This window comes from Narcine bancroftii, chromosome 13, assembly GCF_036971445.1.
Source record: "Narcine bancroftii isolate sNarBan1 chromosome 13, sNarBan1.hap1, whole genome shotgun sequence".
Taxonomy (NCBI): domain Eukaryota; kingdom Metazoa; phylum Chordata; class Chondrichthyes; order Torpediniformes; family Narcinidae; genus Narcine; species Narcine bancroftii.
The window spans coordinates 84,397,046-84,421,730 of NC_091481.1; the positions used below are offsets into that span (position 1 = coordinate 84,397,046).

At 42.5% G+C, this 24,685-nt stretch overlaps 1 protein-coding gene across 1 annotated transcript; it reads right to left on the reverse strand.

Annotated features, from left to right (window-relative positions):
• Nucleotides 1–592: 592 nt before the first annotated feature.
• LOC138748666 (ras-related protein ORAB-1-like) lies at nt 593–24,218 on the reverse strand. Its single transcript, XM_069909244.1, has 6 exons — nt 23,996–24,218; nt 14,523–14,595; nt 10,485–10,580; nt 8,661–8,756; nt 5,515–5,646; nt 593–4,086 (listed from the first exon to the last, which is right to left on the reverse strand). The coding sequence occupies exons 1-6, from the start codon at nt 24,139–24,141 to the stop codon at nt 3,886–3,888; spliced, it is 744 nt and encodes a 247-aa protein (XP_069765345.1). The 5' UTR covers nt 24,142–24,218; the 3' UTR covers nt 593–3,885.
• Nucleotides 24,219–24,685: the final 467 nt, after the last annotated feature.

A 24,685-nucleotide genomic window follows, 5' to 3' on the forward strand; every position in this document is an offset into this window, starting at 1 on the left:
CGACTTCATCACCAACATCGAAGTACTCGAGATGGCAGAGGCCGACAGCATCGAATCCACTGAAGATCCAACTGCGCTGGGTAGGTCACGGCTCCAGAATGGAAGACCATCGCCACTGGCCACCGAGACAGAGGTGCACCAAAGAGGTATAAGGACTGCCTAAAGAAATCTCTTGGTGCCTGCCACATTGACCACTGCCCGTGGGCTGATATCACCTCAAACCATGCATCTTGGCACCTCAGTTCAGCAGGCAGCAACCTCCTTTGCAGCAGAGCCCACCTCACTGACAAAACAGGAAAAACCCAACCAACCAATTTTCCCTTGCAACCGTGTCTGCCTGTCCCGCATCGGACGTGGACATTACCCCTCCATAAATCTTCGTCTGCGAAGCCAAGCCAAAGAGCTCAGGATTGCAAAGTGCAGAAACTGGGTCACAGTATTCAATCCGAAGATCTGATTAAAAAGTCAAGGGGGCATTTTTAAGGGCAGCACAATCCTGGTTTGTGTTTCACCTTCCATGGAAACAATTGTCCTGTGATAAGTGTTGGGAAGAGTGGCATCAGGTTTCCAGACAGAAAAATAAACAGACAGCAAGAGGGAAGTAGATTTTATTTCAATCTCCACAGTGGCATCAACAAGAAATCCAAGAAAGGTGGTCTCCATTATCAATTTTAGATCAAGTAACTTTACATATTAAAAGTGAGAAAGTCCACAGGTGCTCATCTAATTTATGGATTTTAACTTCCAGAAGGGCACAGAAGTTAAAGCTTTGTAGTAAATTTTGAACCAGCACTGAAATTTTATTAAGGATTACAATTTAGTCATTTTTTGTTACAGTCACAATTGAACATGTCCAAACTTGTTTGGTATAAAAGCCATGTTTATAGTCTTTAAACTCAGCATTGGGGGATTTAATTCAGTGCACACATCTGGAATTTTTAGAATTTGAATAGTCCACAAATGACATGTATTTCCCAAATATTCAGTCTTCACTTCTATAATAATGGTCAAACTTACTGACCAAGGAATTAAAGATTGCCATTTCCTTAAAGTATGGAAATTCTCACAGTGCTAGACAAAGTTTAGAGGAAACCAGTATGTCATTTGGTTTTGGCATAGATGCCTGTGCTTGCTGGACAAGGGATTGGTGAGAGTCTAATACCAGGACTTCTAGCAGTCAGCCAAGTGGAGAGAATGTAAATTTCCACCTTGGTATCATTCCCAATACTAGAGTCCAAAAACAACTGGAAAAGATAGAACAAATAAAGTGGTCCCTATAGTGCAGAATGGCAGGAAATTGGTGCTAAGTCAACACTAATCACACCTGCCCAATAAAAGGCATTGCCTACAGAAATATCTTTACCTATTTATACCAAATGCAGAGCATATATTATTTTGAATAGGAATGAAACCAAAGATTTTTTAAAAAATGAGATAGCAAAGATATAGAAACCATTTGTTGCAGCTAAAACATTTTACAATGTGATCAGTATTTAAATCTGGTCCATTTAGACTAGTACTGAGTTTGACACCACAAACAGCTAAACATACATCTGGGTTTGGGCTTACTGAAGCTTGAGGGGCTGTGACAAATTACAGTAAAAATCACTAACCAAAACAAAAAATTTTAAAACACTAAACATTCATAAATAGTCAAGAATAATTGTACATGTGGAGTAGTTTCTAATAGTTTCAAGATGGCCACAAATCATAGAGTGGAGTGCAATAAGCGAAATTAGTCAGGGCTATGGCCAAGCCCATTTTTAAATGTTAATTCTATGCACGAGACCCAAAGTCGTGGCACAAATTGCTCTGTGGGAATAACTGCAGACCATTCCACAAACCCCCCCCCCCCCCCCAAATATCTTGGGTATAAATTACATTCAGTGGGTGCTTTTGTGAACCAGTGATGCAAATTCCAGTGTTACTAGAACTAGGATAATTCAGATAAAGCTGGAATGTATTAAATATTCAAAGCAAAACTTGCATACATGCACCAACTCAAGGGCAATCAAGTGTAACCATTTTAAATGTGAATGAGGGGATAAACTTAAAACATGAACAATTCAAATCCACAACGGCAACTTCTGAAGGCACATCAGGATCTGGGAAAGTTTAACCTTTAACCAAAAGGGAGCAAGATTCACAATGTACTGGCCAAGCACTGCTTTGTGATACTTTACACAAGCAGTTTAAAGCCCCATTTGCAAATGATCAAAGTGGCATTGATGTGTAAGTTTCAATTAGTGAAATTTAAGAACCAATTCAAAATAAAAAGTACAGACTTGAACAGTTCACAACTTAACATATCAGACATCCTCATCAGGGAGATGGTTGTGCACTAATGTGGATTAATTGCATATTAGAACAATGTTTTACCCACAAAATGATAGCTAAATTGTGCAAGTCAAATCAAAACTTATGAAAGGTACTTTCGCATCTGAATACCCAGATGTGGAAAGATGTTACGCTGAAGGGGAAATCTGTAGTTCATGCGAACTGGTAACTTCCATGCATTAACATTTAAATAAGCAATTTGCACCACAAATAATCTTAAGCTAGTTTTTTTTTTCTGGTATTTACCTCAGGAGAGAAATTTGGTGGCAGCATGGGTTCAGCAGTGAGATATTAGAAATAAAGCCAGTTAGTAGTACAGATGGAGTTTTCTAGCACTCCTGACAGATGTCAGCCAATTTCAATGTTTGATAGCAGACCCCCACTACTGGACCAAATCTGCAAGATTAGATCTTAATGCTGATCAAGATTATGACCTTCAAAGGATTAGAAATTGCTATATGGCTACAGCAGCCTCTGCAGTTGGACCAAGTCCAAATGGCAAGGAAGACTGTTTTGCATGTAGGAACTTTCAAATTGTAAAAGGTTTCCCAGCAGTATATCTACTCCCTTTTCTCATTGTCAAACTTTATCATTTCCCCTGCTTTCTCCACCCCCACCTGCTACAAACATTGCGACTGTCTACATGGAAACCAATCTGGACAATTGGCTGAACGAGCATCTATTATGCTTTCCTGTTTAACTATCCCCATTGATACTTTTTCCCCCCAAAACTATCCTTGTAATTAGTCCTTTCCACGCAGTATCCCCTGGTTAGCTTGAATACAACTTGGACGTTCAGTGCAAGTGAATCATTTCACATTGTAGGGATGCTAATTCTTTCCAGGTGGTTAAATTAATGTTAGTGGGGGAGGCTAAACATCAAATACTGGATATCCATACTGTGGGTAAGCAAACAGAAGTTACAACAGTAAAGAAATAGTAAAGCAACCAATGTTAGTTATAAACAAAGGCCCGTTTGGCCTATTACAAACGGCTTGGCTCGTCTTAATGTGAGCAGATGCAAGACTGGCTGCAATGCATCCTTTGAGAATCAGACACTGACAAGTATGCAAACAAAAAGTCGTACAGGTGGGTAAAGATTTAAAATGGAAGTCATTTTGCACAAACTTAAATAGTTCATTACAATTATATTGACATGCAAAAGGCTCATTTCCAGGCCAATCAACCCGATTTTTGTCATTAGACTTCCACAACTCGCACTAATGTGGAGTGACTAAACCTTAAATCTGGCTTCAGCCTTAAACCACTTTGTGCGACAGGAAAAGACGAGGGAGAAATGAATACTACAAAATCTTACAATCCATGTGTTTCAAAACATTAGACAATAACTTCCAAGACAAGTGAACTAAGACAAAATTTTCCTGGAGTTTCCAATTAGTCTTATGTCCATTTGGTCAGAAAATAATCTGCCAAGAATGGGCACAGATCAATGGACAATTCTGTTAAAACCATTACTGCTCAGGAGATGAATGTAGTTTCGATATAGTGTGCAACAGGAACGGATCGGTCTCTGCTTCTCTCCTGCCTTTAGCAGCAGCCACCTCCACCACTGCCTTGCTTTAAGGGAGTGCTCTGGATCCGGATATTGGATTTCTCATCATTAGGCGTAGGGCCAGTACCCATTCGATTCTTGATCTCTGCAGCCATCGTCACAAATGCCTGCTCAACATTGGTGGCATTCTTTGCACTGGTTTCCAAAAATGGAATTCGAAGAGAGTCTGCGTACTCCTTTAAAACAGAAAAGAACGGACAAGCGTCACCTTCGCACGTTCTGTTGGCTGCAAGGTTCAAGGATAACTCAGCTGGATCAGTTGGTCGTATATTCCAGGCCAGTACAAATTTACACCTTCGATCGCGTCAACCCGCAATCTAATTAATCCATCACACCCCGAACACTTAAAATGCAACTTTTAACCACAGCAAGGATTGAATGGCCTTGCTGTTCCTCACACTTCAGTCAGAAACCAGCACTGTGTAAGTTCCTGCTCAATATGGCCAAGTGTTACTGTGGTTTCTTTGTTACTAAAAAGTACTAATGCAAAAGTTGATTTTTATTTTATTTTTTTTAAACTTGAGAATTGGAGAGAAATCTTACTTTAAATTAGGGTGCATTTAAATTTACTCCAGGAACAGAAAGGTTGAACACAAACCAGAAAAAGAGATCGAATCCCAATTCATGATGTCTGCACTTTAGAACATCAAATTCAAACATTTAAAAAAAAAATTAGACAGTAACAGGCCCCTCCATCCTATGAGCCCGTGCTGTCCAATGAACCTGCAACCCTGGCAAGTTTTGAAGGTGGCAGACATTGGGAGAACACAACAAACGCCTTAGACAGTGTGGGATTTGAACCCTGGTCAATGTTGCACTGACTGTGGTGCCCCAGTATACAAAATTTAAATTCTCAAAATTCCAGCTGGACATCTTTGACAATCAAAGCATTAGCAAGAGAAATTGATCATAGACAATTACCATCTTCTCAACATCTTCCTGGCAATTTCTCATTCGATCAGGCCAGAAATATTAACATTGCAAGATATTGTGCAAGTTGAGAAGACCATAATGGGACTTCATCATTCCCTTGGCTTTCACCCTGTCACTTCACAAAGCCTAGTTATTAATCAAATAAGTAGGCTGAGAAATTGTGAAATGAGGATTTGCTCAACATGTTTTCGTAATAATGCAATACAGCCATCTTGAATTTTCCAAGTGCAGCCTTAAAAGATTTAAATATTTACCATATTGTTAATGCAAGTCCTTTTATAAAGAAAGTTTTCTTAAAAATTGTGCTTAAAGCTGAAGGGACAATTTTTCGGTTTTATCAGAATGCATTGCATTTAATAGCTGAGCTGCACTCAAACCGAGTATTCAAGCACCTTCAGCGGTACCACCAAATCGCAAGAACCAAGAGCAGGCGTCGGCCACCCGGCCCGTCAAGCCTGCTCCGTCCGCCATTCAATGTGATCATGGCTGATCTGGTGGGAGGCTCATCGCCACCTACCTGCCATATCCCTTAATTCCCCTACTTTGTAAAAATCTATCCAACATTTACTGAGGCAGGAAATCTAGACACCAATTTGAAATTGTCCAAAATCCTTGAAAATGCACCTTTGACGTCAACGTAGAAAAACATTCATCGAGCACAAAATAAGTACCTTAGCTGTAGGATAATCAACCACCTTCTTACTAGTCAAATCACATTTATTTCCCACTAGCAATTTGTTTACATTTTCACTAGCGTAACGAGCTATTTCTTCCAGCCACTGCTTAACATTGTTGAAGGAATCCTGCAAATGAGACAGACAGGTCACATGTTACTGTGTGTCACTGTAACACAGAAATGTTAACAGCTTTATCATAGACTTGACTATGTAGTAACACTGGCAACACATTGAAGTCAACTAGAAGACACCAATAATTTACATTTTCCTAAAAATACTCCAGAGCGGCCATTCTCAGCCTTTTTTCGGCTATGCCCCTCCCCACTCCCCAGAACTGCTCAAAGTTTATAGGCTCCTTCCCTGTGAAGCAGGTAAGTTTGGTTTCTCCTGTTACTTCTCTCCAACTGACTACACAAAAAATATCGTTACATGAAAAGGAAATAAGGTTTTTACTTAAATGTGCTGTAGCCCCCATTGAGAACAGCTGCTCCATGGACTAGTTGGGCCTGTTAATGCCTTTCCAGTGAAACTCCAATCATCTGATACATGGGAGACTTTGGTGCTGGACGAGCAGAACTTCAAGCCACTGGATGGTATTCCAGCTGTTGCACAACAAGTTAACGAGTGGTCCCAGTATGGAAAAGGGAAGACAGGAAACACCCAGAGAGCCAGATGCTAAGCTATTAGGATTCCTTTGTTAAAGTACAAGCATTGCTGTATTCAGAAGCTACCCAAGAGTTTTCCCAAATGTTCTACTGCATTGACAATCAAAACAAATACTTAAATTTAGATTCCTTGATGGCACCAAGTAAATGGAAAGACCGTTTTTGGATGGAATCTTAATTGGAAGGGATTGAGACCAAACAAGACAGGAACCAATGCAGCAATGAAGTAAGCTGGCTAATAAAAGGGATGAAAACCTAGCTGTGGGAAGGAAACTAAATTGGAAAGAGCACAGACTCACCAGGATATTGCTGGGATTGGAAGGTTGAGTTACAGAGAGAGAGAGATGAAAGATTTAAGAGAAAATGAAGACAATTTATTTCCTTCTTCCCCCCCCCCCCCCCCCCCCCAAACTGATGCTGGTCTATCTGAAATTGTACAAGGACTAAATGTGTATTTGGATTTTCAGAAGGCATTTGACTAGTTGCTGCACACTAGGCTACTTTACAAGAGCCAAGCCATTACAGGATGCATACTAGAGTATATAGAGTATTGGCTGATTGGCAGGAAGCAGAGAGTTGGAATTCAAGGATCATATTCAGATTGGCTGCCTGTTGCTAGTGGTGTTCCACAGGGGTCAATGTGGGGGCCACTTTTTTTCATATTAATGCTTTGGATTATGGAATGAATGACTGTGGCCAAGTTTGCAGATGATACAAAGGTAGGTGGGGGAAACAGGTAGTGTACAGGAATCATGAAGCCAGCAGAATGATTTGGAAAATGGGTAGAGACGTGGCCAAATGAAATGCAAGGCTGGAAAGTGTATGGTCATGCACTTTGGTCCAAAAAAAAAAAAAAAACAGGCAGATTTTTTTTTTTAAAAATGGGGATAAAATTGAAAATACCCAAATGCAAAGGGACCCAGGAGTCCTCATGAAGGATAGCCTGAAGTTGAGACTGTGGTGAAGGCGGCAAATGCAATGCTGGCATTAATTTCAAGAGGAGAAGAATACAAGAGCATGGCACTGGGGAGGCCACACGGTATCATGAGCTGTTTTGGGCTCATTTTAAAGGTGAGGGTTCAAAGGAGGTTCACTAGGATGTTTTCAAGAATACAAGTGTTATACGGGAGCATCTGACAGCTCTTGGCCTACATTTGTTAGAATCTAGGAGAACGGGGGTGGGGTGGGGGGGAAGAATCTCGTTGAAACATTTAGAATGTTGAGAGGCGTGGACAGAGTAGACGTAGAAAGGTCATTTCCCATGGTGGGAGAATCTAGGACAAGAGGGCACAATTTCAGGATTGAAAGGCGTCTACTTAGAACAGATGCGGAGGAATTTCTTCAGCCAGAGGGTGGCAAATCTGTGGAATTTGTTGCCACAGACAGTAATGGAGACCAGGCACAAAGTGCCAAATTGGTCAGCATGTACTATTCAGCCAAAGGGACCAATCTGTGCTGCAAGACTGTGACCCTCTTATTGACACAAGTAGTTTCCAGACCTCATGAGGTTAACCAAATGGAATGAACCTCAGGCAAACAATCAAGTGCCTACAGAACAGTGAGAAAGAGACAAGAATTCACTGCTACTAGTATGTAGACATTTTCCTACTGTTGATGCGACATTCATGGAAATTTACACTTGATACTTTACAATGGCGCCAGACAAATTAACCACACAAGTGAAATGGAAAACCTGCTCAGCTGTCTTCTGTAAAAAGCCTTGTTCTGATTTGTATAGTTTCATTCTCTAAAGTCAGACTTGGGTCAATAACCTTTAGAGCAAAAGTTCTGAAAAGGCACAGATCAAACTTAATTTTCTAAAAGTACTAAACAACTTCACCCAGCCCTTTGCGGAGTTTGAGCATTTTGAGATGACTGTAGTTCTTGATCGAGGTCTACAAGATTATGAGGCATCGATAAGAGTGGAAAGCCAGCACCTGTTTCCCAGGACAGGATCAACAAACACCAGAAGACAAAGAGTGAAGAGAGGAAAGTTTAGGGGAAGACATCAGGGTTAAGTTGGTTTTTTTTTAAAAAAATATACAGAGTTGTGAATGGAATGCCTTGCATGCCAGGCATGGTGGTGGAGGCGGAAACATTTAAGGCATTTAAGAGACTAAGACAGACCCAAGGATGAAAGAAAGAGGGTTACAGGGTAGGGAAAATTTTAGTATTATTTTAAAAGGAAGGAATATATGGGTCAGCTCAACGTTGAGGGCTGATGGGCCTATACTGTGCTGTATTGTTCTAGGTTCTTCCATTTTTAAGACTCATCTGCCTGCATAATGTCGGGGGGGGGGGGGGGGGGTGGAAATCAGCATTGCCAAAGCACATAAGGAAATCAAATACAAACCAAGAATTGGTAGCTATGATGAGACATTTACTAAAAAATCATCCTATTGAAAGATTAGCCAATAGTCAATTACAATTTTGAAGTTGCTCTCCATTCAATATTATGCAGTCCGTCCATCCTACCTGATCTGTCACATCGTATACAATAATAATGCCATGTGCTCCCCTGTAGTAACTTGAAGTGATGGTCCTGAATCGTTCTTGCCCTGCCGTATCCCACTGGTGGGGAAAAAAAATCATTTATTTATTTTTTTAAAAACCAGCAAGTCTAATAAATAGTAGAAATCAAATAACCCAGATGTCCGAAATCCACACAGCCTGAGAATCTGGACTTTGAAAACTCTCAAACATTTTAAATTGAGCAGGTTTTTGTGTGCATGCGTTAACACCACAGATGCGAAGCGGCATTTTTACTTTTTAAAGATGCTCATTTTGATAAATGAAGCATGCTTTATTTGCTGATGAATAAACTATCAAGGTTTACCTGTTCATCTTTGTTCCTTAAATTTGAATTTTAAAAGTATTGCCAAAGAATCAAGAAAATCCGAACTGACTCGATCCCTGAGCAGTCCAGATTTTTGGACTTCTACTGTAGCTTCAAAAAGTTTATTGCAGCAATAAACTTGGACAGCTTCAAAAGAGTCAAGCCACTTTAAGCCTTTATTTATGCACGCTTGTTCACCACCCCCTGCCACATTATCCCTGAAAAACATCCTCTCATCCAGAGAAGTTACCATCTCTAATTCATTCTCTCTTGCCTAAAATCGTAAACCCTTGACCACAAGCACCAGCAAGAAAATAATCATCCACTGTTGGAGCAAGGACTGCTTTTCTGTTGCATTCTAAATGTGCCTCAACTTTTGAAGTTTCAAGAGCTTGTACAAAGATCTTGCATCTGCAACTAAAATGGCATTTAATGAAGTCAATTCTGCCCATTTTAAACCTCATGCCTTTTCTTTGCACAACCCCCAATAGAGATTCAAGCAATGGTCAGCGAATAATTTTATTCTTCAGATATATTAGTCAAACCTCGACTTCATTGGAGAGCATTGTTACTGTATATACTTGTGTAATGGTTGAACCCCCCATCCCCACTTTCACCCCCAAAATTGCATGTCTTCCATATAACCATGTAAAAGTTGATACCCCCTATTTTTTGGCCCATCTGAGCTCCCGACACCCAGAGCTTCCAATGCCACAGCTCTGGCCACCCAGCCAAGTTCTCGAGATGTCCAGACATGGACTTACCACCATCCAAGATCCAAGCCTTGAATGATGCAGGTACTTACCGTGGTCAATATGACCTGTGTAAAAGTCAAGCCCACCCCCTCCAAATTTGACCCCAAAAATAGGTTAAAAACTCTGATTCTCAGGTTATGGCCTTGAGAAATAACTCAGCATTGTCCAGGATAACCTCCAGAAATAACTCAGCATTATCCAGAACACAGCATTGTCCAGAATAACTCAGCATCGTCCAGGATAACCTCCAGAAATAACTCAGCATTATCCAGAACACAACATTGTCCAGAATAACTCAGCATTGTCCAGAATAACCTTCAGAAATAACTCAGCATCGTCCAGAATAACCTCCAGAAATAACTCAGCATCGTCCAGAATAACCTCCAGAAATAACTCAGCATCGTCCAGAATAACCTCCAGAAATAACTCAGCATCGTCCAGAATAACCTCCAGAAATAACTCAGCATCGTCCAGAATAACCTCCAGAAATACCTCAGCATCGTCCAGAATAACCTCCAGAAATAACTCAGCATCGTCCAGAATAACCTTGAATCAAATAGAGTATTTTTGTGTTCAATGAAGAAACACTATTTAAAGACTACAGGTTTTCATTTCTTTGTCCAAAGCAAACTTAAGGCTAGTATCATTTATGATCTTTTAGAATTAAACAACTTGGGCCAGATAAATTTTTATCAAAAAGGCACTTACAATTTGTAGCTTGATGGTTTTGCCTTCCAACTCTATGGTCCGGATTTTGAAGTCAACACCAATGGTACTGATGTAGCTTTCAGTATAAGTGTCATCCTTTAAAGAATAAAATGATAAGTGAATCATATTTTGTTCAACACCATTTCATTACAACATTGATGAGAAAAAAATACCAGTGTTTTACCAAAATACAAAATTATTTTGTTTACCGTCATTTCACTCAAGTACAGTACACTCCGATTATCTGAAATCCTCATCTGTTCAGGTCCAAAAAACTTTTAGGATAATCCAGGATTTCAGGAAAATCAAAAATGCTGAAATGACATTTTGCTCTGAAAAAAAAATTGGATAAATGAGGATATCCGAAACAATCAGAAATCCTCAGTTATCTGAAACTTTTTCTGAGCCAAACTGATGTCACAGGTTGAAAATTAAACATTATTTTAATGTTGAAAAAGCTTTCCCTTGTTTATTGTTGTTTGAAGACCGTTACCAGTGATATTCTGTTACTGCTGGGCTTTTTTTTTTAAAATGACCAAAATATAAATTATCCAAAATAGGCCCAATCCTGAACATTTCGGACGACCAGAGTTGTACTGTAGTACTTAGAGTTGGGCACTAAGAGCAGTATTGCAACATCACAGCATGACAAATCCCATCACAACTAGGCAGCTGAAATATTGAACAATTTGGCAACAAATTCTGCTTTTTTTTGTCCTAATAACGCCAGTTTAAACTCATGCTCAAGATTTACAATTCAACAGCCAATTTTGTTGGGGTGGGGGAAGAAGGGAGGGTCAGTAAACCTGGAAATGCCAAGTTTCTTTTAAAGAAGTGACCAAAGTGATTGTAGAGTACTCTCCATTAGTCATTAGAAATCCACAGGAGAATTCAGAAAACTTCTATTGGAATAGACATTGTTACCAAGACAAAATGAAAAGCAGATTGCATAAACACAGGGGAGAGGAAAAAGAAATTACTACGATACAACAATAACGTCAAACTGAAGTCCAGTAAAATCCTCATGATCTGGAATTCAATCAACCGGAAACTCAGACCACCAGCAAAAACAGGAATAAATTCAAATAACGAAGACTAAGCAGATGGACCCTGCAGGGCAACACTGAGACTTCATTTGATGCTTCAAGTTTGCCCCTCTGAACTAGCAATGCTCAATACACGCTTTTTTTTTGCTGTTGTCAATGGCGTGGAGCAGAGTTGGGTTGTAAGTGCAAGGAAGTCACGCCAAGGGCCTGACCGGGACACTTGCATGGAGGCAAGTTGGGTTGCACCAAGGGCCTGACCAGGACAAAGAGCCGGTCGATGCCAATTGTCACTGGGGTGACTACCAAAATGTCTCCCTTTCCCCACCTAGTAAAAGTTTTTATTTTTAATTTGTATTAGGAATATTAGTAAAGCTTTCTATAAACTTGGGGTGGGGGGGTAAATTATGATGGTAGCATGGCTAGCGTAACACTTACCACACCAGTGACAAAGGTTTCGGATAAATGTTGTAAGTTACGGGAAATCCTTGATTTAAGTGAACTTCACATAATTAACGACTACAATACTGACTTTTTAAAAAAAAACTTTATTGTCTTTTAAACAATGTATTTATAATAAATGTGTATCAGTTAGACATTGGAAGAGTCTCGGTCAACTGGAAGATCCACAATCCCCATAGATGCCAGATAATAGGGATTTTACTGTAGGTTTCCTCTACTCAAGTGGTTTTGGTCCCACTTTCAAGGGGTTTCCTTTTTGAGAATTTGACAAAAGGGACTTGAATAAACTAAACGGCAACAATATAATATTCAAACATGAAACCACTTGAGATTATTTAACTTGTCACAAGTTTCTTCATTAAAACATTAGATCAACTTGAGAAAAACTAGCTTTGACTCACTCTTCCAACAAATGTGTAAAAACTAGATCAAACAGATGTTTAGGCCGATATTTTTCCCTTGCAACGTGCTAAGACATTAGTAGATTCTGGTAGATAGATTCATGGAAAGAGGGATTTGGCAATGAACTGGATTCATCAGTTACAGAATCAAATCTATAAAATGGAACCTCATGTAACAATCAAGTTTCCCAAAGTTCCCACCAAATCAGGGCAAAATGTATAGAATTACCTGGGTTTAGTAGAAAGAATTTATTCCAGAATCACTGATACCCCTTCAAATTTGAGAAGAGTACAGATGTCAGAAAAACATTATTAATTGAGTGTACACGAAGAATTGGGAAAATATAGCAAGATTATTTTATTGTTGATGCCCAAATGTTTATACTTGGTGCCACTGTAGAAGAATGAAGACTACTTAATCCCAAAGAAAACTGGTGGTGTAGCCAGAGGTACTGTAAAGATATATTACCAACATTTCAGGCTTGAGCTCTTCATCAAGATATGAAGAAAATGTAAACAGGCCTGAACAAAACTGTGGGGGTGGGGGGAGGAGCACAGGCAGAAGTTAATAGGATGAGGGAGGGCACAACAGCAAACAGGCAGAGGGAAGGGCAATGGCTCTGAATGGAGAGGGAAGGGGTGGAGAGCAGGAGGAAAGAAAATGGGAAGGGAGGGAGAATAGAGAGTAGGCTAGTAGTCATGTCGACGTTAATGCCATCGGGTTGGAGAGTGCCAGACAGAATATTAGATGTTGCTCCTCCAATTTATGGTGGTCTTGTTGGACCGTGCACAAGGCCACAGGCTAGTTTTGAATTAAAATGGTTGGCCACTGAGCGATCCTTCTCATTGATGTGGACAGAGAGAAGATGGTCAGTGAAGCAATCTCCCAGTCTGAGAAATTCTCCTACCCTTTCGCACAAGGGATCCCCATCTTCATTCTTGAAAGATCAGATGCAGATTTTTGACAACACCCTCTATTCTCAGTCTGCTTTTCATTTAATTTAGCAATAGATTTGTAAACCCAAATCCATCAATTTGTAGAATTATGCCCAAGATAAGCTAAAGTCACAGCTCCTGTGGCAATCCACCTGCTAAGCATTTGATAGATATGCAGCTAACACATTCTTCCAAAGTTTATGAAGGAGGTTTGTTCATTTCTACTAATGCAGTTTCCAATGCAAGATTAGACAGCTTCTCGGGTTGGATGACACTTGTTCAGTTTCAGTGATTTCAGGTCATTGACAGGGAAATGTGGGATATACAGACTGTCACGAATGGTGCAAGAACAGGTGGATGAATAGTTTGGAAGGTGCTTCTGGATGCTCAAAGCAGTGGTTCTCAACATTTCTCCCCCCCCCTCCCCCGCAACTCGCATACTACATTAAGTAATCCCTTACTAACCAGAGAGCACCCATGGCATAGGATACTACAGGTGCTCTGGTTAGTAAGGAATTACTTATTTAAGTGAGAAAAAGGGTGAAAAACAACTGTGTTAAAAGCATCTACACTCCCAGTGCATTCCTACAGTGACTCCTACGTTTTCAGCTTTGGATCAGGGATTCTAACTTGTTGAAAGTTGTGTACTCAAAGGAGCTCTAGAACAGTGGTTCTCAACTCCCCCACCCTGTGGCAAAGGTGCTCTGTTTAGCAAGGGATTACTTTAGGTGGTATGGGAGTGGTGGAAAAGGTCAAGAACCACCACTCTAGAACATTGTCAATATCTGTTAACCAAGTAATCACTTGCCGCAGCTTTTAATAACTTCATTCTTAAATTCTGCAAGGCTCATTCTCCCTTTATTGTTACAATATTTCCTGCGACATTGCATCCTGTTTCATTAGTCCTCAGCCCATGTGCTGTCGGTACTACATCTGCAGCCTTGAATGGGACTAAAAAATTAAAACTAAATAGGTCTGGGCAAACATTCATGAGACACTACCTAAAAGCTTTCAGGAGGATCAGTTCTGTAGCTACAGCAAACCAGCTACTCCAATTAATCCAAAAATGTTCACAAGGATTGGTGGTGGGGAAAGAAAATTTAGAAATACCATAAACTTTCCATTGAGAATAAATTAGCGTCCACCACAATTTAAAATGGCACTTCGCATCTGAAATACCATTGAGGACGACTTACAGCAAACCGGAGCAGTAGACAAGATTTCCCAACACCAGAGTCGCCGATGAGCAGCAGCTTGAACAAGTAGTCACTGTGGACCAAAAGTAGTAATTAGTACTCAGAGCAGGTATATTAGCCACACAAAACACCATTATCAATAACATCAGATGCTGCCCAAGTCCAATTTAGAATACCCTTAAAGAGAATATACCAAACTAAGATTTAACAGAGTTGCCCAAATTGAATGGTTTCAGAATTTGTCATGAACTTGCCACAAAATTTGTTTTGCCACAGCATTACAGTTCAAATATTTCTATAAATTACATTTCAAACATAGTGCCAGAAAATAGGGGAAAGTGAGATGGTGTCTGTAGTTCATTGTCCATTCAGAAATCTGATGGCAGAGGGGAAGAACCTGTCCTTGTACCTTTTGAGAAGGTTATGCTCAGAAAGGCCGCAATTAAAACAAGCACCTTGAAGAATCTCTTCCCATATAATAATCAATGCAGATTTACACTAGGTTTACAAGCACCAGTTTTCTACAACCGGAGTAATTCATACACCTCCCAATGCCTCAAAAGCAGTCAATACAGTAGAAGAATCTTACCACCCCCCCAGTGACACTCACTCACTCTTTCTCCCATCAGGAAGAGTGAAATTGTTAATCATCAGATTCAAAGACTCGTTCCAGCTACTATCTTTTCTTCTTCTTCTTTGGCTTGGCTTCGCGGACGAAGATTTATGGAGGGGGTAAAAAGTCCACGTCAGCTGCAGGCTCGTTTGTGGCTGACCAGTCCGATGCGGGACAGGCAGACACGATTGCAGCGGTTGCAAGGGAAAATTGGTTGGTTGGGGTTGGGTTTTTCCTCCTTTGCCTTTTGTCAGTGAGGTGGGCTCTGCGGTCTTCTTCAAAGGAGGTTGCTGCCCGCCAAACTGTGAGGCGCCAAGATGCACGGTTTGAGGCGTTATCAGCCCACTGCTATCACACATCTGAAGAAGCCCCGCAAGTAAAACAATGCTTTTACAACGGATCAAACGACAGTTTTATTCTGCTAGATTGATGGATAGATTTTCTGGATAGCTCCAAAAACCTATCAAACTCAACATGTGACAATATACAAACTTGTAACTTGCTATATCAAGTGCGTAGGCCCCATCCTTACTTTAGGTTAAATGTCACATCCAAAGTCTCCTCCCTACTCACCCATTCTAATCATATTTTAAGCCTATTTTATTATCATGTTATTCCTAATGAAAGTCATTTGTATTTCTATGCAATGTAGTATTTGGCAGAATTCCATTTTTCAGATACCTATTTTATTAACTCATTTCCAGCCAACACTACTTTAAGATCTTGAAAAATCAAACTTGACAATTTTGGCAATATTGTGGACCAATTGAAGGCATCCAGAAAGTGGTATAGAGTAAAATTCCTGTTATCCGGAATTCAAGCAACTGGCAAAAAAAACATGGAAAATAAATGGGTTTTCAAAAATTAAGTACATTTAAAATTGGCGCCTTGCTGCGAGTTCTCCATTCACACACACTCAGGCGATTGCAAAACTTGTTTATCCTGCATCTATCAATTTCCGTACATGCCAGATAACAGGGATTTTTACTGTAGTTTACATCGCCTTATCTACACAAACACCTACAAATATGGTTGGCTAATCAAAACAAAGGATGTGACTGTTTTAACAAAGTGACAAGTAAAAGCACATACTCTCATTAGTCTGCATTCATTTTCAATCATTCAAGAAAACAACAGGAGTGCTGCCACCTGCAGAGATTAATCAAAGCTCTGCACTTCTGGTTCTCCACTATTACAAGAGGTCACGAATCTGAAAGTTAATCAAGTCAGGAATTCATTTCCTCAGGTAAGCAGCTCAAGTCCAACTTCTCAATGACTGGAAGTTAGGACTGCTGAGTAGAATCAGGGAATAAAATTACCCCCTGTTGAACCAAAAATTCAATGTCCTTGGAATTAAAACCACCACCCCCCACTCAGACCAAACAGCTGGTTTAAAAAGGGGCCATAGTCCAAATAACTTCACAATACAAGCTTCATATTACTGCAACTACAACATATTCATTTCTCCTTTTCATACATTAACCAGCTTCACCTTGACAGCGATACAAATCGTACTTCATTACTGAAAAACAAAGAAATTTCATCCAACTTCTACAATTTTAAATTTGTTTGTCTGCAAATTGAGTCACAACCAAATTTAAACTAAGTTTTTAGCTCGGCAAATTCCATCCAGCTCATTCGTCATCTGGGGGATAGCCAAGAGTTGATAACCTTAAGGACGTAGAAAGACTCAAGGTGACAGCTGTATCACTGACTTACAGGATGCCTATCTGAGCTGCCCCTGGTGCTACAATATTTGATTTCCTACCTCTTTGGTTTCTGTCAATCCTTCCAAGATGTTGGTTGTGGGGGAAAAAAATTTGATGCCAATTTAACCCTCTCTCTCAAAGGGTTAAATTTGATGCCAATTTAACCCTCTCTCTCTCAAAGGGTTAAACTCTTAAAGATTGTGCAATCCTTTTGCAGTCTTGCTATGCTGCTCTGAAGACCATGTCTAGCTCAAACTAGGGCAGTATTTAGATCAGTGCAATTAAAAAAGTTTTAAGGGCTTTAGGACAGTATTTAGACAGCCAGCCTCGAGAATAATCAGGCAAAGAATTCTAATTTTAAAAAAGGTAATTGCCCCAACTATTAATTCTTGACTGCCAGATCTGGTCATGTACATCCCTCATCAACAGTTCTGAAGTTGAAAGCTCAACATTTTCTCTAAAGGAAGTCACATACTTTCTCCCTGCCACCTGGTGTGAAAGTAAAGGCTGAAATTGTTTGCTTTGGCACATTCCCATGACTTTCCCCAAATTCACTTAGTTTTGATCTCCAAATTAATTGTTAAATCCACTGGACCCAAGAAAATAAAGAAATCCTGTTTCAGACAAAATGGGCTTAGTCTAGGATGAGTGTTATCTACCTCAGCTGTAATTTGTGTTCCACCCTGCAACACTTGAAAACAGATTTACGATCCAAAAGTACAACTTGCTGAATAATCTTGAAGCCCTTAGAAAACACTGGAGAGCCCCTTCTGAATGTCCATGGATTCACTTCTAGCGCTCTCAGGCTCCTGGTTGATTCATCAACAGCCTGAGCTCCAGATCCAAACCTCCAATACAATCAGGAAGCCTTCAGCACCCAAGGCCCTTTGTGACCCTCTCAATTCCCAGCTCAGAGGCCTGGCTCTCATGAGCCTGGGGGCGGGGGGTGGGTCACTCGGCTTCTGAGCCGCTCCCTGGTGTGTAGCCATGATCACTGTCCTGTAGGATCATCTCCCATGTTTCGCCTTCTCAACAGGAGGTGCTCTTTCCATTTATTTATCCAAAGGGATAAATCCTTTTCCAAATCAATTTCCAAGAATGATACAAAATACATGCATGGTCAACTGAGGAATTCTTTCTCTGCTCTGTCCCACTTAATAGCAGCTGCCAAAATCATACTGGGTATATTAGTCAGCGTTAATGTGCTGCTTTGGGGGGAGGGGGGAAGGAAAACTATCAAATTAAATAGTGTAACATCCAAATACAAAGCCAAAAATAGAAAATGCTGAAATACTCAAACTGCAGCAACTGGGATCTGCATCGAAGCGTTGAAACTTTCATTTTCTCTTCCCACAGATGTCGTGCAACCTGCTGACTACAGTATTAGTGTTTTCAGCCCTTTTTTTTATAAACAGGTTCTGCTGCAGTATTCCCATCACATTTCAAAAGCTTTACCCCCACCAAATGCTCACTGAATGGCAACCAAAGAAAACACAAGCATAATGTCTCATGTCTACTCCAGCTTAAAAATTGAAACTTTACTCCCTCCATTTCCAGGTCAAGGTTCAATGTAGAGTTAAAGCCATTGTTAATTGCATCTTATTGTCAAAAGATGGCTCGAAACACGAATGTCTGCAGATGCCGTGACTGTAGTAAAGACACAAATGCTGGAGGAACTCAGCCAGTCTTGCAGTGTCCATAGAAGGTAAAGATATACAGGCAGACCCCAGGTTAGGAATGAGTTCCATTACCTGGATCTGTCCATAAGGGCACATTTGTACACAAGGTGGAACAGGTACTTACGGTTCTTTAGCGTTCAGGAGTTAACATTAGACGCTTAAGCAAATTGGACATAATGCACATGCCAATTGGGGGGCATGGTAACAGTTGTCTGTAACCCTGCACAATGACGTTTCAGGCCTAAGCCCTTCAAGGCACAAGCAAAAAGCATGCAGGAACCAGAATAAAGATTGGGAGAGAAAGAGGGAATTCCAGACCAACAAAAGGTATTAATTGGAGACAAGAGGAAAGGTTAGAATTGATTTTGGCTCTGAAAGGATATAGAAGGGGAAGAAAGAAACAGCCTTATCACATCCCGGCAACTGGAGATCTTTCTTGGACCTAGGTGAAATTCCTGGGCCTTTCACTCCGCTGCACAAATTCCCTCTAATTTGCCCTCCCTGGCAAGTTGAGGGTCACACCCCCAGCAATGACACATTACCCCCCCCCCCACCCCAGAACAATGTGGGATCAATGGCTGACTTTGTTACTTATAATTCCTCATGCAGCTGAAACTGCTCTGGGAAATGCAGCCATTGATACCGCATTGAGTCGCTGTCACGACGGCCTGAAGTGGTCCCCGCTGTTGCTAGATGGAATGATTATTTTAAACCGTCTATGTGACGCAGGACACAAGTGCTGACGTCATGATTCTTCCCCTGCTTTACCATTTGCCTTTTCACATCACAGGGAGAAGGGGGGGCCCGTGGAAATTACCCAGGTCCTCGGCTCTAGGTATTGCGGCAGACAGAGCAGAGATTAAAAAAAATGACTGCCACGTGTGATGATGTAATGAGAGTGTATTATACTGACTGCTTCTCATGTATGAGTTGCTTGTTGTTGGCTATGGCTGCAGATGTTCCAACCTACTGGTAAACAGATGGAGATGCTTTCTCACTGGCCAGTATAGTGGTGGCTAAGAGTCAGCTATAAAATTGATATACCATAGACATGGACCAGACATGTATTATACTAATACAGTAAAACCCCCAGTATCCAGCACCTATGGGGATTGGTGGATGCCAGATAAGTGAATTGTCTGGATGCTTGAGATTGCATGTAAACTAACAGGGAGGCACCAATTTTGAACCTTTGTATTTTTTGTAAGCTTATTTATTTTCATAATTTTTTTTGCCAGTTGCTTGAATTCTGGATGATTTAACAGGAAGTAAAAATGTAGATCCTGGAAATTCAAAACAAAAAGATTAATCTTCTGGGTCAAAGAACCATCACGTTGGATAAAAGTTGAGCTGCAGTAATGATGGAAGAGGGGATAAAGATTTTTGTGTTAGGTGTGGGGACCAGGAATTGGGCAGGTGACAATGTTATTGATACATTCAGTCTTCATAGTGATCTCAAGAATCCAAATGCAGATCAAGTGACCAGTTTGTAGAATACTTTGGTTCATTTCACAAAGTGACAAGAGTTTCTAGTTACCAATTACTTTATTTCTCCATCACATTCTCTCTTTCGAGGCACCACTGGCAACCTAACATTTTCCTGTCTCCGAGTATTCTTCTAAGACCATCTTAAAATTTGCAGATGACATAACGGAGATTGGGTTCATTTCAAGGGGTGACGAGTCAGCCTATAGGGACAAAGTCCACAGACTGTCAGTGCGGGGCCCAGAAAACAATCTGGTATTGAATTCTTTGAAGGATTCTAGGAGGAGTAGTATGGCCCCAGTTCCATTGTACATTAATGGGGACTGTGTGGAAAGGGTTACGACTTTCAAGTTTTTGGGAAAGTATCTGGCCAAGGATCTTTCTTGGACTATTAATACCACCTCTATAGTCAAGGCGGCACATCAACATCTCCATTTCCTGAGAATCCTTAGGAAAATTAATCTACAGGAGAAGTTATTGATGACCTCTATCACTGCTCTATTGAAAGTGTGCTGACATTGCATTCCAGTATGGTTTGCCAGTTGTACAGCAGCAAACAAGAGGGATCTACAGCCCAGAAGATCATGGGGTTTCTTTGTCCCCTTTGGAGGATTTATTTCTATCTCACTGTAGCAGGAAGGCAGTTATTAATCTTCTTAAGGATTCTACTCACCCGGGTTATCATCGGTTTGACCTATTGCCCTCAGGTAGACGATTATAGGTCCATTAAATCACGTACGAACAGACTCAAGAACAATTTCTATTCCAAAGCCATTTGAGAATTAAATTCCACCAATCAGAGTATTTGTATTCTATACTGCTTTAATGTTTCTTCTTGTTTTTATTGTTTTTTATGCTCTTGTATATTGTACGGTACTGCCATTGAGTTTTAATTTTGTTGCATTTTCTCACGACAAACCACTTACTTTCCTGCCAAGTTCAAGGAACAACACACCTGCATAGGCAAATTGCAGCAAGACTTGAAACAGAAGTCACAACAATTCACATAACCAGCCTCTTCCAGAAGTAGCCAACTCTGACAAGAACTGCCACTTAATTTTAACTCAATTTCTTTTCTTCAGTTTTCATCTGATCTGCAGAAACTGACAACCTTGGCCAAGTCCATCCATGGGCACTGACCTCCTAACCACTGGAAGCATTTGAAAGAATCTACCTTCAGGTATCCATTGCCTTGGTCACCATTCCTTCTCACTGCTTTCAGTCAAAAGGTGCATGTAGCTTGAAGTCCAGTATCCCTTCCCCCAACATTAGGCTCTTTAACCTCCCCACACTACCACAACTACTCAGACCAAAGGACCAGTCTGCTCTATTGAAGCAGTCTTGCACCAACTTCAACCATGAATATTTATCTTTTTTCGATCTTGACTATCTGGTAATTTATACCATTGTAGTTGGTGCATCTTGTAAACTGTACTTGTGGAAAACATGCATAATACAGATACCCATAAATTCTTATATGACAATAATTCAGCTGGATGCTGTATGTATGACCTGCTGAGTTTCTCCAGCACATTCAATTTTACTCAATTAGACATCTAATTGACATCTAGTCTAACCTGGAGGAATATCGTCAGAGCTGCATATTTATTGAACTACCAGTTTTATAAAAATGGAATTAAACCAACTAGTACTTTTTTGGTGCAGTTTAAAATTGGGCCACAACTACCAACCTTATCCATCAAACGAAACATTCTATTAAACTTTTCATATCAAATATACATCCTGGAATAAATACCACAGCAGTGTAGTTTGTGTAAGCACATTACAAAATAATAACTTTAAAATATTCATGGTATGACTCAATCCAGCAAAGAATACATCACATTTTTCTCCAGAATCTGAAAGCACTCATCGTAAGCTGATTACCAGTAAATGTCTGGATGAGGTTATTTTTAGACAATTGAAAACATTCTGTAAAAGACAGACACCAAAATATTACTGAGAAAGGGTATGGTTCATTTGCCAGCCTCCAGACTAAATTTTGGGTCATAGAACACACAAAAGAATCACAAAGAATCAGGACACATTAAAAAAAATTGCTTTTTTCAATAGAAGTTAAACAAAATCCTTATGAGACTGAAAAAAAATCAGGTGGTGCCTGTCCCAACAAACAACCATCTAGGAAACAGCCCCTTAAACAAATAGCCCTGAAACTCCCCAACACAATGAAGCCGGGCACAGACAACTACCTAAACAGACTGGTGGTGCCTATGCAATTCCCATCCCCCAGTTCAGAGCAGAAACCAGATACAGGCCAGGCTGACAGGGCCAAGCTCATAACTAAAGCATGAGGGTGCAGCAGCCTGAGTGCAAGATGCATTCACAAGCCGAGGCCTTGAACATAGGGACCATCTTCCGACAATAAATTTCACACTTTAAATAGCTCCAGAATGCAAGATGTATTGACAAAGGTCTCAAACGATACCAGGTAAAGTTTGGAATGCAACAGACATGGGAATTATTTAACTTTTGTCACCACTTTGTCCAGCTTCCCTAACAGAAATCTACAGCACCAAGGCAGTCTCCTCCCCTCCAAGTACTGACCAGTCCAGCGCCTGCTTAGCTTCTGAAATGAAACAACCCCAGGCATATTTAGGCTATTAGGTCTTGGTCCACTTTCCAAGAATAAAAACCCTATAGATTTCACACATTAAACAGCTCCATTTGCATTGTTTTCCTTGAAGGGGGAGTTTATTTCAAGGCCAGTTTGTGATAGGAGCCAAACTGAGATTCATACCCATTCAATGCAAATCTGGGGGGGGGGTGGAGGGGGGAGCCACCAGGAGCTGGAGGGGGGGGGAGCCACCAGGAGCTGGAGGGGGGGGGAGCCACCAGGAGCTGGAGGGGGGGGGAGCCACCAGGAGCTGGAGGGGGGGGAGCCACCAGGAACTGGAGGGGGGGGAGCCACCAGGAGCTGGAGGGGGGGGAGCCACCAGGAGCTGGAGGGGGGGGAGCCACCAGGAGCTGGAGGGGGGGGAGCCACCAGGAGCTGGAGGGGGGGGAGCCACCAGGAGCTGGAGGGGGGGGAGCCACCAGGAGCTGGAGGGGGGGGAGCCACCAGGAGCTGGAGGGGGGGGAGCCACCAGGAGCTGGAGGGGGGGGTGGAGGGGGGAGCCACCAGGAGCTGGAGGGGGGGGTGGAGGGGGGAGCCACCAGGAGCTGGAGGGGGGGGTGGAGGGGGGAGCCACCAGGAGCTGGAGGGGGGGTGGAGGGGGGGGGTGGAGGGGGGAGCCACCAGGAGCTGGGGGGGGGGTGGTGGAGGGGGGACCCACCAGGAGCTGAGGGGGGGGGGTGGAGGGGGAGCCACCAGGAGCTGGGGGGGGTGGAGGGGGGAGCCACCAGGAGCTGGGGGGGGGGGGTGCAGAGGGGAGCCACCAGGAGCTGGGGGGGGGTTGGAGGGGGGAGCCACCAGGAGCTGGGGGGGGTTGGAGGGGGGGAGCCACCAGGAGCTGGGGGGGGGTGGAGAGGGGAGCCACCAGGAGCTGGGGGGGGTTGGAGGAGGGAGCCACCAGGAGCTGGGGGGGGTTGGAGGGGGGAGCCACCAGGAGCTGGGGGGGGGGTGGAGAGGGGAGCCACCAGGAGCTGGGGGGGGGTTGGAGGGGGGAGCCACCAGGAGCTGGGGGGGGTTGGAGGGGGGGAGCCACCAGGAGCTGGGGGGGGTTGGAGGGGGGGAGCCACCAGGAGCTGGGGGGGGTTGGAGGGGGGAGCCACCAGGAGCTGGGGGAGGTTGGAGGGGGGAGCCACCAGGAGCTGCTGGGGGGGGGGGCTCAACCCTTGCAAATGCCATCCCATCCCCCATCTCTTCCCCCCCCCCCCCCCCAAAGCTCAGAGCAGACGCCAGGCTGACAGGGCCAAGCTCATAACTAAAGCATTAGGATGCATCAGCCTGAATCCAAGGCCAGGTTGGGATGGGGGGAAGAATGGGTCAAGCCCGGTCACGTGATCGCCCCCCCCCCCCGTACTTACTACTCGGGGTTCATGGCGGACATTTCAGAGGGGACGGGGAGGACGAGCTCGCTTCGAGGAGGAGGGGGGGGAGGTGTGACGGCGGCGCAGGGCTGTCCTCCTCGTTGCTCCGACCGCTGCTGCTCCGCCGCCGGCGCCGCTCTCATTTATCAAAGATGGCGGCTCCGAGCGCCTCACCAGCTGACTGCCCGCCGGCCGCCCTCGACAGCTCCGCCCCCGCCTTTGACCGGCGGTGGCGCTGCCCAACGGGCTCTCGGCACCACGGGGCGCGGACCAATCGCGTGGAGGCGGAGGCGGGGCCCGGGTTGCAGCAGGTTCGGCTGAGGCTCTGACATCATGCTTGAACGTGGCAAGGGGATCACGAGGGCATGGGGCGGTCACGTGGTGCGGCTCTTAAAGCGGAATGCCTCTCCCAGATTTGCATTGAATGGGTATGAATCTCAAACTCTTGTGGACCTTATAATGATCTTATTGTCATATAGACATTGCTCAATGCCCCACGGGAATGGGTTGTATAAAGGAAGGGAATGAGTCAGCATCCAGGAGGCTGAATGGTGCAACAACAACCACCTTCCATTGAATGTCACCAAAACTGAGAGTTGACTTCATGAAGGGAAAACCAGAGGTTGGATGACCCAGTGCTCAAAATGGGGGGTCAGAGGTGAGCAAATTTACGTTCTTGGGAGTCAC